The following is a 17,500-nucleotide window of genomic DNA, read 5'->3' as shown; positions in this document are numbered from 1 at the left end:
TTTGTGACAATTTATCATCCATATGGGGGGAGTATAAGAGACAGAAAAAGTGTATGTAATGAATTATTCATCAGCGTGAGAAATGAAGGACAGAGTGCGTCTTTTTAGTTTTGTTTATATCCTACAATCGGAACTGTTCCAACTGCAGCACGCTGCCGCTTTCTGCTGTCACATCTGAGCCATTATCTGATTTCTAGACTTCAGTCCAAGACATTTTCTTCTATTCTTCAACGAATGAAGCATAACTCGCCATGGCTGACTGAACATTCAAGACTTGCACACAGCAAATTGGGTCAAGCAATCCTCATCACTTCTCTCCCCAGTAATGATAATTCTCCACCCAGCCCACTGTAATGAAGCGTTAACACAGACAAACCTGGGCTGTAAATCATAGGTAAGCACCCTGATTGATGCAGCATTTCCTGTCCTCTCCCCTCAGCTAAAGACCCCTTTATTACCCACAGCAAAGTCTGTCTTCTTCATACGTCTTCTGTTCATTAGCACATGACACGTTAACTCATACCCCAAAATGGCTGACAAATGGAGTGGGCTCTCGGAACAAATTATTGAAATTGAAGCGATGATTCATCACACTGATGTGCACTGTAAATGTACCGGCACAGTTCTTCCTTCACCCTCTTTTTTGTGCCTATGTATCTCAATCCTTTTTCTCTCCCCCCCCCCCCCCCCCCCTCCCCTCCCCCTATGTACTTGTGCTTCTACAATACATATATATGCCAGCAGGCCAGACATTCCTTCCATTTAAAATATGCTCTCTCTTAAAACCAGTGGGTGCATGCTCCATTTAAAGCCAGCTTTTTGTTTTGCTATTCGTCTTCATCAGCATGAGGTAAAAATCCATGTTCTGAATTAAAGGCTGCTGATGCTGTGAATATTTTACATCAGTCACCTGAAAATGCCACACAAACAAATGTAACTCAGAGCTCTTTCTCTCTATTCATCTCAATCAGAGGGGTTTTTAGCAGCACTTCGGCCTAGTGCCGCTGCCAAAGCAGCCCGGATCCTCGTGGCCAATTCGTTTTAGAAAATATAGGGTTTTATCTGTGATGGACTGTATAGCAGAACATCACTGAGAGGGCATGCCCATGAAAAATGGACTGTGGTTCAGAAAATGCAAGCAAGTTTTTAGCTTTAGTCACACCATCAAGATGGCTGAAATCAATACTGATCTCTCTAATTGTCTTCAGCGAGTCTGTCTGAGTCTAGTTATTGTGCTCTTCAGTGAATGCACTCAATTGCTAAAACCTTATTCTCTGCAGTGACCTCTTCATGATCTCAAAATGTGGATAATTGCAGAATCCCATTCGCATCAGATCATCCAATCATAGTCATACAAACACTGATGCAGGGCTACACACAGAGAGTACTGGGTAAAAAGGTCCCTATTTACCTGCTAAAACAGTCGACACAACCTATTAAGTTCAAACAGGGGGTAGACCTAGCCCATGGTGTAACCCAGGGACGTGCTGGCCATTGGGAAAAGCGGGACAACTCCCGAACGGCCGGTTCATTCCCGGCCGGTCCAGGCCGGCCATTAGGAAAAAATCACACCCGTGTGAAGTGGAGCTGTGTGTGTGTGTGTGTGTGTGTGTGTGTGTGTGTGTGTGTGTGTGTGTGTGTGTGTGTGTGTGTGTGTGTGTGTGGATCATGTGTACCGATTTTTGTGACATTTGAAGAAAATATGTAGGAAAAGGAGCAAAAAGTGTGTTTTGGAGAAAATTCAAGATGGCGGAAAATCTATCATGGCGCAAATGGGCGTGGCCTATATGGGGAGATGCGTCATGACCCAAGGAATCCAGGGAAAAAATATTTTTAATTTTCCGACCTACGGTTCAAGAGTTACAGGCCAAAACGTAAAGTGGGGTGTTATGGCGCCACCATGCGGCCAAATGACACAATTATTTTTTATTTAATCCTTGAAATCATTATGAACCTCCTCTCCAAGTCTTGAAACTCTAGCCCCTATGGTTTGCGAGAGACAAATAATTGAATGTGAGTTTTTGCGATTCCCATTATAAGTCAATGGGGAAAATTAATTCACTAATAAATTAATATCAATTAAACTATTGAACCTTTCTCTTAGCAAGTTACTAGCCCACGATTCCCGAGTAAGCCGGTCGATTTGACATATGGCGCGAGTGTGTGGTGGCAAAACTGTGGGACTAGTAGCGTGCCGAAGTTTAGGAAGTTCAGGCTACATACAGACACACACACAGACCCACACGGCCACGTATAGGGAGCCTGTGCTTCACACAGCTCCAAAAATCAAACTGTTTGCACAAAAGTAAAAATTAAACTGTTTGCACAAAAGTAGTGAAAACAGCAGATCTACAAGCATACAACGCCTCGCACCGCGAGGCGTTGTGTGCTTGTAGATCGGCTGTTGTCACTAGTTTAAATTATTTTTAAAATGATAAATACAAAACAAACGGTTATGGACACAAGGTTTCCACCCGACAACGACGAAATATAACTCATGTACAGTAATTGGCCCACTGGCTTGTCACTTGTCATGATCTGAAATGGCAAATCTTTGAGTAGCAGCAGCGCTATAGAGAGAGATCTCTCTCTATAGCGCGCAATGAGGGCCTCTACAACTCTTTTTCCCGGGCTGAATCAGGGGCCCAGCACGTCCCTGGTGTAACCATGGGCTGAAGGAGAGTGACTGCAGTTCAGCTTGGTGACAGAGAAATGAATGAGAGACATCAGGTAGGGATAATAGAGGCACCTCCTCCCATGAAGGCGTTCTGGCAGGTGCTTGGGCAGCGGTGGGCTCCGATGTGTGCACAACACATGCATGACCTCAGCTTTAACCACCCTGAACCATAGTGTCTCTATTTTGGGGAGAATATTTGGCAAAAATAGCTGATCTACAAGCTCATAACATATTGCAACACACCACTGTTGTTGTTTCGCTGCTACTATAAATTATATTATAAAGTGTTACCAAAGTCTTCAATAAAATAAAAAAAAACACATGTGAGCTTGTAGATCAGCTAATTTTGGGGGAAAAAATTATGAAATCTGAAATCTCATTTTATCTTTTATCCCATAGCAAAACATGCCATGGCATATACAGTATTGTGTCGAATCACAAATCATAAGAAGGGCATTAAATGTATGACAACTAGTTTCTTTTGTGCTTGTTATGGGTCGCTGACATTATTTCAAACTGCAATATATTAATCTTATCTTTACCACAAGTCAGCGACAAGAAACAGCCACATGTGAATACAAATTCCTTTGACTGCCCAAAAGAAATATTCCCTGTGGTGCGAAGGGCAAAATCAGCAGATTAAATTCATTCTCCCAATTGATAACAACTGACAGAGTGATGAATGATCATACCCTGAAGGCATTGAGAAGAAAAAGATGCATGGGGATAGTTACATCATTGGCACATATCTTGATATGCATGGAAACTATGTCGCTTCCAAGCCAATAAATAAACTATCTATGAAATAGCGAGGGTTGGAATAAACAATACTGTTCTTTTCAGCCTCCTCAAACGCCCTCCTCCATGTCTATAAATGATACAGAGGCAACAGTGTCCTACAATATGTGGGGCTTTTCTAGGCAAATAACTTTATTATGTAAGAACACCACCTACGGGACTGGTTGTTTTCAGGTTTTTAACCACATGAACCATAGTCGTATTCTATTCTGGGGCAAATTTTGCCAGAAATGCAGTAGCTGATCTACTGTATAGTAGCTCAGGGTTTGTAAATGGAGCCATGAATCGATATAAAAAAGGACATTTGCAAAATACTGAGCGATTTTTAAAAGGTTTGTCAAAACGTGACAGGGAAGCCCCAAAATCGAAAAATAATGTTTGCTGTGGGCAGGAGTGGGCACTGGGCTGTCAAAAAGTAACTGCAGAAATGCGTGGTGATGGTCAGAAATCCAGTAGGAGCGGGTGAGTGCAGAATACACACACACACACACACACACACACACACACACACACACACACACACACACACACACACACACACACACACACACATGACTGATGTAAATTAAACCTTACTTGGGGCTCCATGTTATAACCTTGAATTATTTATGTTTATCTCCTATTTTTCATGTAATATTCTGTATATTCTATTTATTTTATAATTTAACAATAATCTAATTCCAGTTTTGTGAGCCCTCCCTTGCTCTGCCGCTAACCCTCCCATACCAATGTTTCCCCACTATGGACAGATTATGAAAGATGAGCATTGAGCAGAGACATAAATTATTAAAAAATATCTCACGATATTTGCAACCCATTTTTCACCCGGTGCCAATGCCTAAGCTGTAAACCTGGGCTCTACTCTCCCTCTGCTTCTTATCACCTGACAGGGGGAGTTTCCCCCGTAGGACGTACTGTAGATAGGTACACTTTATTTCAACCAGTTCCACTCCCCTCCATCAGGTGCCCCGGCTGGGGGAAGTTTAGGGACCAGGATTACTGCATGTTTTTTGCGAGAGTGACACAGGGAGAACATGCAAACTCCACACAGAAAGACCCTTTCGCTAAAGGTCACCTAGGGTGTGGACGCTGATGTCGCGGAGGAGAGAACACGCCCCAGCGCCTACAACGTCTCCAGCGGGAAACGAACCTATACCTTCTAGCTGTGAGGCGACAGCGTTACAGACCGCGCCACCCTTGCCCCCAACGTGCCGCCTAAAATGCTCAGTGTTAAGGAGTTTGTGTCGCTTACTCGCTTTAACTAAACTAAAAACTGTTGCTATAAACTTGACAGGACACAGGAATCTAAAAGGAGTACAGCTGATGTTTTGGATGTGTAGAAGAACACGGAACATTAATTAACATTAGAATGTAAATTCTATATTGATCCTGTCGGCAACGTCTGGGGACATAAATGATCAGCGAAATGAGACGGTGCATAAATACTGCTGCAACTGGTGACTCTCCTGCAGAAACAATAGGCTAATTTGAATTTCATTCACTGTGTCGCTCAGATACCGGCAGCAACTGGCAACTTTTAAAGTGGATGTCTTGATGCATGAGCAAGTCCGTCCGTCTCCCCCCACTCCCCCGGCATGTCTTGACAGTGTGAGAAATAGGACGTGTATCGGGAAAGCGTGTGAAGACTTTCATTTGCGTGTGTCTCGTGCTCATTGTGTGACAGTTGGCAGCCATGGTAATTCAGATTTAAGTGGGCGTGGCTAAACAGGGAGATTGTTAGATCAGCAAACGCCACATCTAATGAAATGATCATAAAGCTCCATCGGGTGTCCCACAGGTGCCCTGTCCAACGCTAGAATTTTGCAATTAGCATTAGCTACAGTAGCTAAAATGGACTTTGAACTATTGTTCAAACCTGGTCAGATATGGCTTTAAAAAAAAAAAGAAAAAAGAAATTGAGCGAATAAATCAGGCCATGTAAAGTGATACACATTCTTGCTAAGCTAAGGCCATGCACAAGCTACTTTGCAGGCAGTTTTGCATGAAGGGCATCGATGATGCATTGGATGTACTGCCTTGTTATCTGTAAACCAAGCTATTGTGCATTTAGCAACTGATAGGCAATGCATACTATACTATACATAGTATGAAAATGACATTGCTATCAAGAAGGCTTTATTAAAACAATATTCCACGAGGTGTATGAAGCACGACGAGGAGCAGAGGTCTTCTGGCCGTCTTTTACACTCACACAGTTAACACTCAGGATTTTGCCAGTGGTTCTCAGACTATTTTGGGGGGGTTCCCAGATGATTAACTTAATGTGAAATATTGTTTTCTCACTCAATAGTAAACAAAACAACATAAAGTATATAGAGGGTATCACATTTCTAAAGTGACAATTTAAGGACTTTTTAATACCTCTAAAATGACAAATGAAACATCCCCAGGCATCTGGATGAATTTAGTTCATTGACACACTAAAATCAGCCCAGTAATGCATTACAATGCTCAAGATGCAGCACTTACTGGTAAACAAACATAGCCCCCAAAATAATGGAAACTCACTTCCCAAAACTCAAATATGATTTGAACCACAGGCCAATCACACTTGCAATTTCACAAATTGCAAATTGATCTGGCCCCAATCGAGACGTCACTGATAGGTCCAGGTCCTGACCGTGCTTGCTGGGTTAGTGATTGTCAGGGTGGGGGGGTCCCCAGTTAAAATGTGATTATTTTGGGGGTTGCGGCCTGAAAAGGTTGAGAACCACTGGTTTAAGCCACTGACTGCCCTACACACAGACAGACAGACAGACAGACAGACAGACAGACAGACAGACAGACAGACAGAGAGAGAGGGAGGGAGGTGCTGCACTGTACCTTGATGGCAGAGGAGGCGATCTGGATGTGGTGCAGCTTGCGCAGGGTGCTCTCTCTGTCAATGAAGTAGGAGGCAGCCAGCTGGTGCAGGGCCTCCAGGGTCACAGCTGTTCCATTGGCTTCGCTCACTTCAGCCGTCCTGCTCAACCTCCGCTTGTCCACAAAGATCATCAATGACTCTTCCCCTGGAAATGCCATGCACATACATACGTACAGTCCACATACGAACCCAGGCACACAGACAAAAGGGAAAGGGAAGCACTGAGCGTTAATATTGGGTTGGTCGGTGGTTCTCAAAGAGGGGTCCTTGGAGGGGTCCCCAGCATAATTAATTAAAATTGCATCAAAATCAGTTTAACCACTTTAACTGGTACAAAATATTTTCAGAAGAGGGGGTTCGCAGCCAAATACATAATTTGCAGGTCCTTGAAATAAAAATCACACCCAATGTGAAGTGAGCGGTGGTCATGCTTGCATAACGTCTTCAGACTAGGATTTAGGTCTAGGATGTACAGGCTATGCTACACACACAGGCTATGCTACACACACACGTTTTGCTATGGCAAAACGCTGAGTAAAAAGGCTACAGAAACACGCACAGCCACTCTATGGAGCGGTTTACCACCGCTCAAAAAAGGTTTCAGAAACACTGGGGTAGATAATAGTGCCTGGCTGGGTTTGCTGTTTTACCCGAGGTCCTCAAAATTCAATCATAAACTAAACCAGCTTTGACTTAAACGATTGATTTTCTTTGATTTCTAATGCAAACGCTTTAATGAGTTACTCTTAGTTGCCCAGCTCCGGCCTCTTGCTAGAACTTTCCCTTTCTATTATCTCTCGCTTCAAGCTGAGGAAGGTCAATAGAAGTAATGAGAACGAGTTCAAATTCAACTATTCTTTATTTACCCCCCAGAGTGGCAGAGAGCAGGAAGTGGGTTCCGTATTTCCTGATAAGGCTGTCGGTGATGGCGCTGAGACTGGGCCTCCTGCCCAGCTGTCTGATGGTCTGGAGGAACTCGGGGTCCAGTGGCAGGGCAAAGCCATTGTTCTCCTGTCTCTCTAGGGCCAGGCTGTTCACCTTCCAGCGGCCAAACTCCCTGCAACGTGACACACACACACACACACACACACACACACACACACACACACACACACACACACACACACACACACACACACACACACACACACACACACACACACACACACACACACACCATTATAAGCAAAGCAAAGCAAATCACACAGTATAAAAGGGCAAAACAGCATACACAAAATTAACGTAACATGTATGCACACACATACAAATAGTATTATGGTTGTCGTTAACGCAATCACAAGACGCCCATCGCGGAATCGAGCTGATCACTGCTTCACCAATCACCACAGGGATCGAAGAATGTGCCACTCAGGACATGATTTGCAATGTTGCCTACATAAAGTTTCAAATAAAGCTAAAATCTTGATCTTGTAGTGAAACAAAATGTTACTTCTGCCGTTTGTGAACGTAATTTGGGTTTTAAGCACAATGAAATGGAAAGCCAACGAATTTGGATGAGGCAGTGTGCCACATTTACAGAGAGAAATTCTATGTAGGAAACATATCTAGCATTGCATCTTAGGACCACTCATCGCCCAGAAATGCACCCATTCTAACTCGGGAGGTACCAGCTCAGCATTACGTCAGTTAAGAGTCTCTGAAGCACTTGCCAGAGTGACTAAATGCTAACAGTCCAGCAAAAGGTGGCAAGCACTTACAACAAGCCATCAATTTGAGCCATGATTCAGTCCTTCAACAAGCAGTATATCGTCACTGTCGGGCAGAAACCTCTTGTCTCCAAGTTTCACATTTGTACGTTTTTTCGTAACGTAAAGCCCTGCTTCATCATACAAGACTGTCTCACAAAACTAGTGAAAATAGCAGAATTACAATCACACAACGCCTCGCGATGTTTACATTTTTTATATTTTAAAATGATAAACACAAAACATACAATGTTTCCACCCGACAACAAACTGTTTTTCAGAAACAGATATTCCAGAAATGCATTTGAAAGTTTGAAAAACGTAACCAAAAAGATAAAATAAGTGGACCATTTTTCTGCTACAACGGACATGTGGTCCAGTGTAAATAATATGATGCCCTACTTGAGCCTCACGTTGCACTGCCATATACTCCCAGCTGGGAACTGCTTGGAGACGGTTTTCACACCAGAAAACCACGGAAGAATAGCTGGTCAATACTCTTGGCTTCTCATTTCAAGAGTGGTCTCTGGGTGAGAACAAACAGTGCTGTAGCCGTGCAGGAATTGGGCAGCTGGCAATTGCTAATCTGCTTTGGCCACACGGCACAATCATCGCCAATGCACTGACATCAGAAACGTGTGTCATAAGCCAGGAGAATGCCCCAAAAAGCAGTTCTGGTGTGTTAAATAGCATACAGTAGCCATAATTATTTTTAAATTCAATGCTAGGCTATATTTGAATATGCATTATTTCTATATTAATAATTTAAAAAGCTGATATTAAATTACATATCCATTCTCATGAGGTAGTTTTAATGTTATAACTGTTTAATAGGGCTTGCTGTATATTCAGTAAGTTTAATTTATCTTTATACTTTAATGAAAATATAGCTTCATACCCTACCAGATCGGGTATGAAGCAAAAGATGATGTAACGTTTTTTGGAGCAAGTATATATTAGTGGAACAACACAGCCAACATTAATACCAACTTGGAAGGATTTAGTAGTCTTTGAAACTGTCAATGGGTCACTCATACCAGTTAAAATGGTCACTGTGTCAAGTCTGCCTTATTTAACATTCCATTAAATAGTCCATGAGCCCAGGTCTGAATTTTCACTAATGGGGGACATTCAAGTTGACAAATTCTAGTTGGTATTTTGAAAAGATCTATATCCCTAGATAATATTTAGGGGTGTAACGATACATTTAATAGCGATACGATACGCCTCACGATACATGATTGACGATACGATACATGGATGATATTGGTTCATTCATGGCAATACGATACGATTCGATTCAATGATTTAAAATTGATATAGTAACTATTTAGCAAAGAAATTAAATCTGTGTGAAACGTGTCAAAAATCTATTATTGCAGATATAAATAAGTAAACACTGTCATTCTCTAGCAAATACATATGCACAAACCTGCACCTTGACATGAACACAGAGATTACACACTTTTATCGATAGACCAAGAGTAGCTATATGGAATGGAAAGGTAATTAGACCCCTCTTTTTAATTTTCCCTCTTAAAATTGCTAAATACAAGGCACAAATACTTTCCATGCAATCCATTATTTGAATTGCAAAACGATTCGATACCGATTATCTGCATTTTAAAACGATACAATACAATACAAAGCCAAAATGGTACGATATTTTACTTTTGCAAATGATATACCGGAAGTAGATCATTGCAAATTAGAATAGATTTTTCAATTCAGTTACTATCATTACACCCCTAATAATATTTCAACATGCTAGCCCTTCCCAAGTGTTAGCTTAGTCACAGTTATCAGCCTTCAATAACACCAACCATAGATCCACAGAATGAAAAACAGTTTTTTGAATAAAACTGCCATACAGAGGGGAAAAAAACATTGATCAATCTCTTTCATTTCACTTATTTATAACCACATGAACCTTAGCATGTCCATTATGTGGCAAACATTTCAACAAATGGCAAATCTACAAGCTCACAACACCTCACCTTGTGACACGATGTGAACCGCTATTTTTATTGAAAAGATTTGGTATAGAGTGAAAAAGGAGCGGAACACGTATAGGGGACTCAGTGAAGGAAGTGGTAAATCAATGAACAGTATCATGATGAACTCCATATTATACTATTACTGTATGCTTACAATATAATGGTAAGACGCCTCAGGGCGACAAGCGAGATCGCGCCACAGTGATGTGGACATCAGGGATGTGGACACATCAGGGATCTCCATATATGGGCATAAAAGGGATTTGTTCCCCTGGCATCACAGGGATCTCCATATCTCCATATATGGGCATAAAAGGGATTTATTCCCCCTGGCATCACAGGGATCTCTCTAACAGGGCATCATTAATATTGATGACATCAGGGAACTCCATATATGGGCATAAAAGGGATTCTGTTAGTGTGACATCACAGTGAAGCCAGAGCGTGATGTCAGAGCGGCAAAACCATTCTGGTCTGACATCACAGTGACATCAGAGCATGATGTCAGAGCAGCAAACCCATAGAAACCCATAAAAATGTGTACACGTCTACACGGACAAGCTGTGACATTTCTCATTGCGACCGTAAGGTCGCAGTTTAGTATGAAAACCTCCACCGGCCGTCCGTCCGTCCGTCCGTCCGTCCGTCACACACGTCACACCTTTGCCCTGCTCAATGTATACGTGTAACGCCTGATACTGAGGTGATGTGTCACTGTGACATCACAGATACTGAGGTGATGTGTCACTGTGACATCACAGGTGAGATCGCAGTGATGTCAGATACTCAGAGCAGGGATCTCCATATTTAGGCATAAACAGGTGACATCACAGTGATGTCAGATACTCAGAGCAGGTATCTCCATATATGGGCATAAAATGGATTCTGTTAGGGATCTCCATACTGTATATGGGCATAAAAGGGATTAGTGATGTCAGATACTCAGAGCAGGGATCTCCATATATGGGCATAAAAGGGATTAGTGATGTCAGATACTCAGAGCAGGGATCTCCATATATGGGCATAAAAGGGATTCAGATGGAGATTCAACTTCAATGAGTAACAATGGCAAACTGTCAACTGCCCGTATGTCTTGATAATTGGTAAAACAAACTTTTGGCCTATTTGTGGCTTATCATCACATCCAACCATCTTAAGATACTCAGCTAGTGGGGAATGCTCTCTTCCCTGGTGAGAATTGCCCCTTTATATAGGGCTTGTTTGTGTATTGTATGACATCACGCCACATCATCAGCTGTGGACTCTGTGATGTCATCGTATCTCCATATATGGCCATCTCCGTATATGGAGATATAAGTCGTCCATGCCCAGGTATGGGCTGGTGAGGTCAGACTTTGTGTGATGGGTAGGTTATCTCCATATATGGAGATTCAACATTCCAGGTGTAACTATGGCTGCCCGTATGACGTGAGAGGTGGAGGCTGTGATATTTGTGGACCGATTAGGGAGTCTTACTGGTGGTAAACTGGAACCTTCGGTCGCAATTATACTATCAGTTTCCCAACTTTCAACTTCTACATCCTGATCCTCCTCCCTCTGATTTCACTGCACCAACTACAGTACCTGCAATACTGTTTCCAGGAGGATTATATAGTTCCTTTCTTGTTTCCAACACCAGATTGCATAGCTGATGGTATCGTTTCATTGAAAGAACAAACCCATCAGTGTCAGTGGACTCAAGCTGGAGTTTTGTATCACTTCCGACAGCATCCAGGCTGTGCAGTAATATCCATGTTAGTCTCTTCTTGCGAGCTGTTGAGATACAATTTCAGTGGATATCTGTACAATCGCACGAGACACACACATAAGCAGCTAGTACTAGTAGGAAGAGTCACACGCCAAACGCGTCAACGGAACTTAATGACAAAAGGTTGAATAATTTAGTTATTGCAAGATGAAAATTTCAGGACATGTACATCAACACGTTGTGAGCTTGTAGATCACCTATTTGAACTATTTAAAAATGATTTTCAAAATAGTAAAAAAAGACAAAGAAGTTTAGTGGTTTAGGGAACGCATGGACGAAAATAGGTCCATGCGGTTTTCCGGATCCGGCGCGAAAGTTTCGGAATCTCTGTATACGGAGCTGATGTCTGACATCAGGGTATTCCGGAACCGCAACACAGTCAGAGGCACAGACAGATAGCCAGTGAGGAACCTGGTCAGAGCAGTACCAGTTGCCCAAATTGTTCACATCGGCCTGTTATAGCGCCACCAGGAAGCCCATGCATGAAAAACACATTTATGGATATTATTCCTACACATTTTGTCTAAACATCATGCAAATCGGTAGACATCTCTACAGTCATGAGAAGAACATGTCGGATATGTCTGATTTTTAACATTCCATCCTGATTGGCTAAGATTGACTCACATGAATCCGTCAACTACAGATTCCACTCACCTCTATAATGACAATAACAATAACCTTTACTCTGATGAGCATGTTTTGTACAGTATGTGTGTTGCTGTCAGTGAGAAAAATTCAGGTTGTGTTGACTTCATTTCATAGCAGAAAGCGGAGCTAGCAATTACTGAAACCATTTGAAATGTGCATAATCAATGTATTCAAAATATCTATTTTATGTATTCTTGACAATCCTACATACATGACATGTAGTACACTTAATAGACCATTCGGGTGGTCTGGCATGTTTGGTAATTGACTGCAACTTACAGAATACTTACAGTAACATTACTCCTTTTCCAATGCATAAAAGCCATTATATTCCATTTATTCCAGTACAGTATGACAATCAACTGGTATAGTGACTTGAAACTTGCTTGAAATACATAATCCAACACACTAAATATAATTATTCAAGTCATTTTGGTTATGTTTGACTTGGGAGAATCATTTATTGACACAGGTATAGTCCTTTAAGCAAGCATGGACATTACACATGGACACGTGTGTACTGTAAATGTAAAGCATACAGTAGATACTAGGACAATCAAACATCTCATAAAATATGATTTTATCGATGTGATTTTATTTATATATGGGCATGAAAAGCGATTCTGTTAGAGTGGTTCCCATGACATCACAACATACAATATATTTTATGCCCATACATGGAGATCCCTATCTGAACCAGCCACACAGATATGAGCCATGTCTTGGCCATCTGGCCAGTGATATATATTGATGACATCAGGGATATTCATATATGGGCATAAAAGGGATTCCGGGGAATACCCATATATGGACTTTTACATAGGTGATGTCACCTGTGATATCACCTGTGATGTCACAGTGATGTGTCAAGGGAAACAACCCATAGACTGTAAAAATGTGTACACATACGGCTTCAAGTCTACACGCAGACAAGCTGTGACATTTCTCATGGTAAACTGCGACCTTCAATTATCTGTCCGCCGTCTGTCTACAGTAATCTGACGTCACAGACTGACCTGGACGTGGAACACCATATATGGGCATTGGGCATAAACGGGTGAAACAGTGCCCAAAATTCTGATATCACCTGTACTGCGCATGCGTTACTGCCATGGTAACAACTGAATGCTGAAAGAATGCCCAAATTTGGAGATGACTGACATCAGTGATACCGTCGCCATGGTAACAGCCACATGCTGAAACAGTTCTCAAATGTGGAGATGACTGACATCACTGATACGTCTGGTTTCTCCACCATTACTTCTAAGACTCCTACATTTAATCTCTCATATACTGTGCACACACCCCCGGGCAAGGACTAGTAACTTACGTATTAATTTACGGAATGTCTGTCTGTCTGCCGCCTATCTGTCCGCCGTCTGTCTACAGTACTCTGATGCTTGTATATTCGCTATTTTGGCGTGCAACAAGGTCGTACAATTCTGGTTCGGCCCTGCAGTGGAGAAGGGACTATTTTGTTTGGAAAATAAGAATACTGTGATAATTGAAAGAGAATTTGGTTCCCGCATAATAACACACCAATACTGGAGGCAGCGGTGTTAAGGCTTATGAAGGTTTTTGCCGTGTCAGTCAGTCACGTCATCTCTCTTTTCAGAATGCATGGGAAAAGGACTTTGTGAGTTCAAATCTCTGGATATAAAACAAGTGTTAACATAACATCAACAGCAACTGATGTCCCAACCACAGCCACAACAACAGCTGCTATAGTGTTGTTGCTACAGTTCCTACGGCAGGGCCTCGTCATTAAAGACAAAGAAAGACAAGGAAAAGGGGAGCTGCCGTAATTACAGTGTAAATCCTGTTTATCACAGGGTTTCTCATTATTTTGCACTTAATTTACCATAACATTTCCGAAAAAGATTATTCTTTTTCCAGGCCTATAGCAATAATATGGCACAATAAGTGACTAAAGTCTCTAACAGTACTTCAGTGTGCAATCCCTCAAGGGTTAGGGTTAGTGTAGTTTGGGTTAGGGTGAGCAAAAAATGAAGCATAGAATATATTATGTTATACCTTTGTGTCTACAAATCTGAGGATTCCATTCCATATTCCGTGACACATTTTTGCTATCACCTATCCCAAGGGAAACTGTAACATCCCCACTGACTGATCATAATGAAGTGAACATATTGCGTAATGTTAGACATGTTTTTATGAACAAAAACAATAGCCGAAAACAATGCACCAGCCATTTTCTAAACATTTGATTAATTAAATATTTTCCAGGCCTGGTAAGCTGTTTTTCGAATTTCTAATTCATTCCAGTAATTTAATGACCATGGAAACCCTGTTAGGAGAGTTGTTTTCCACCTATTCAGAGAGCAAATGGGCCTATTGTTTCCATTTAAATGTGGACAACCCACAGCTTTCCTCACACGAGGAGGCTTATATTCACATTTGCTCCATGCCGGGCTGGAAATATGATGTCTGCGTGACCTCTATGCGCATCTCGTGGGTTATTCTCTAACATATGTGTCCCAGCACCCCCAGCAGCTAGTCATCTCGGGGACTGTCATTATTCCCTGTAGCCAAAATGATTTTTTTTTTTTTTTTGCCCTTTTTTTTTTTATGCCACAACAGCATCTCATAATATCTAGGCTACATTTCACTTAAACGCCAGAGCTTAACTCTGCATGTAAATAAGACTTTTTTTAATTAATGTGAGAGATCGGTACATAATTCTGTTAGTCCTCCCAGTTTATATTAGCTAAAATGCTAACTAGCCAGCCTTTGTTAGCCGTTTGTAGCCAAATGCGGTAATATCGGGACTCCATTACTTAGCGAAGCAACCCACAGTATTTATCCCATTAATTTAATGCCACGTGTGTTCCAAATGAACAATTATTAACCACGTAATGTATGATTTTGTGTATTATTATTTATTATTCTTCCGCCGTTCTTGACTTCCGCTGTTTCTTCTTCTACGCTGGTGAAATGATCCTGGAGCGGCCTGGAGACGTCTGTGACGTATGCTCCGGTGCGGAAGCTTCCTTTGTCACTGAGTTAGCTTAGCATTGAATAGATCAGTGTCGTCCTAAACTATCTAATTCTAACGTTCAGGGTGTTTGTTTTTTTGGACAATAAATTGACAGCCAAGAAAACATGGATGGAATGCAATCGTTCACTCGCCGTCGGAAAGTTGACTTTAGAGTAGACTATTCTGGTTGACTGGCTATGAGTGGCTAACGGCTAACGCTAGCTAGCGTTAGCTAGCGCTAGCTGCAGCGCTAGCTGCAGGCTATAAACAAATAAAACGTGACCCAACTCTATTGTTGCTCTCTTCTACAAGCTCACAACGCGAGGCGGTTAAGCCTGTAGATTGTGTTTTATTATCAGGTCAAATAATCCTTCTGGCTGAAGTTACACAAACACTGATTATGCTACATTTAGCACAGTTAGCCCTGTTGCACACGTAATAGGTTCACTTCAACCTCGTGTTGAGCAGTTAATCCTATTTGCTACGTACGTCTACAAAAACCTTCATATTTCAAAGATAACGTGCTTACTGAAGTCTCACAGATGTCACAGTATGGTACGCTCAAGCAGAATTACCCGTATCTTTCGTATTGTTTAATAAACTGCATTTTAATCCGATCAGATGCCATTTTCTGTTGTTTTTCAGCCATGCGACCCCATCGGTTGCGAGGTGTACTGCACTTAGATACATTAATACCTTTTTAAGGAAACGACGACCGATCGGATTAAAATGCTCCTCATTAAATAATACGATCATTACGGGACATTCTGCTGGAGCGTACCCTATGGTGACATCTGTGAGCCTTCACTAAGCAATTTATCTTTGTAATCTGACCGTTTGTGTAGACGTATGTAGCAAATTGGTTAAACTGCTTCACGGTTGGCGCACTGTAGCGTCTTTACATTTAGCCCAATAATGCTTGAGATGCTGTTGTGGCATTATCTTTTTAGAGAGCAATAACTAAAGTTTAAAACATACATAAACCACTTTAGCCCTATGTTATACCAAGGCTATTTGAAAATAGACGATCTACAAGCTCACAACGCATTGCGGTGCGACGCGTTGTGAGCTTGTAGATCTGCTATTTTCAAACATTTCGTACTTTTACTTTTGGTACTTTAAGTACATTTGGATACCAATACTTTTGTACTTTTACTCAAGTACATTTTTTATTCTGGATTTTTACTTGTAACAGAGTGATTCTACATTGCAGAATTGATACTTTACTTTATTATAAAATGTTGGTACTTTTTCCACCACTGTGTAAACGTTTGTGTTCTCATGCCAATAAAGCTTCTTTGAATTGAAGATTGAATTGAAGATTGCTCCCCATGTGGCGGAGTCAGGTCATTGCAGGTTAGAAATTTATTTAAAACTTGAATATCTCAAAAGTACTATTTCAGCATGGCATCATTCTATAAGCCATATCTTCAAAACTGTTGGGTCAATCTCCACAACCAATATATCATTTTGTAGCTATGATCCCCAGCTTTCAAATGAAATGAAAAAATGAAAATGAAAAAAATTGCAATGACTGGCTCCTGGGGAGATTGGGACACATATGAATGGCATCATGCTGTTTGAAACTCTAGCTCTGAGAATTGCTACACACCATTGCGGGGAAAAAAAGAGCATGTCTTTCTCTACCGACTTTAAATAATGCTGCAATCTCTCCTCATTTTCAGCCAGGGTTTTTTAAGATACCGTGGTTGGACAGGCTGCAATCATGGATGGAGGCAGGGGTGTCGCACCGAATTCTGGGCCCTGGGTACTTTAACTTTTGAAAAATATCAGATATACAAGCTCACCGTGTGCCGCGCTGCGAGCTTGTAGTTCTGCTATTTTTGAAAAATCGTGAACATTCGTGAACAATCCTTCTAAGGTTTTTTTTTTTTAAACCTATGTTTCTATGTCAGTGGTGCTCAAACCTTTTCATGTGAAGGACCCCCAAAATTATATTTATTTGGCCACGGACCCCCATCTCAAAATATAGTTCCAGGGAGCCCCCAGAAGCAAAATTT

At 41.5% G+C, this 17,500-nt stretch overlaps 1 protein-coding gene across 1 annotated transcript in view; it reads right to left on the bottom strand.

The window, feature by feature from the left end:
- brinp3a.1 (bone morphogenetic protein/retinoic acid inducible neural-specific 3a, tandem duplicate 1) overlaps nucleotides 1–17,500 on the bottom strand; it is a gene marked incomplete at both ends in the record, with an annotated part of 57,527 nt that overhangs the window by 25,075 nt on the left and 14,952 nt on the right. Inside the window, 2 exons of the mRNA XM_080723123.1 lie at nucleotides 6,320–6,504; nucleotides 7,226–7,416. Coding sequence (XP_080579249.1) covers nucleotides 6,320–6,504; nucleotides 7,226–7,416 — 376 coding nt within the window. The remainder of the gene's footprint in view (nucleotides 1–6,319; nucleotides 6,505–7,225; nucleotides 7,417–17,500) is intronic.

This window comes from Nannobrachium achirus, assembly GCF_963921795.1.
Source record: "Nannobrachium achirus genome assembly, chromosome: 1".
Classification (NCBI taxonomy): domain Eukaryota; kingdom Metazoa; phylum Chordata; class Actinopteri; order Myctophiformes; family Myctophidae; genus Nannobrachium; species Nannobrachium achirus.
The sequence above is the reverse complement of the archived record's forward strand: the minus strand, read 5'-3'. Positions and strand labels throughout refer to the sequence as shown.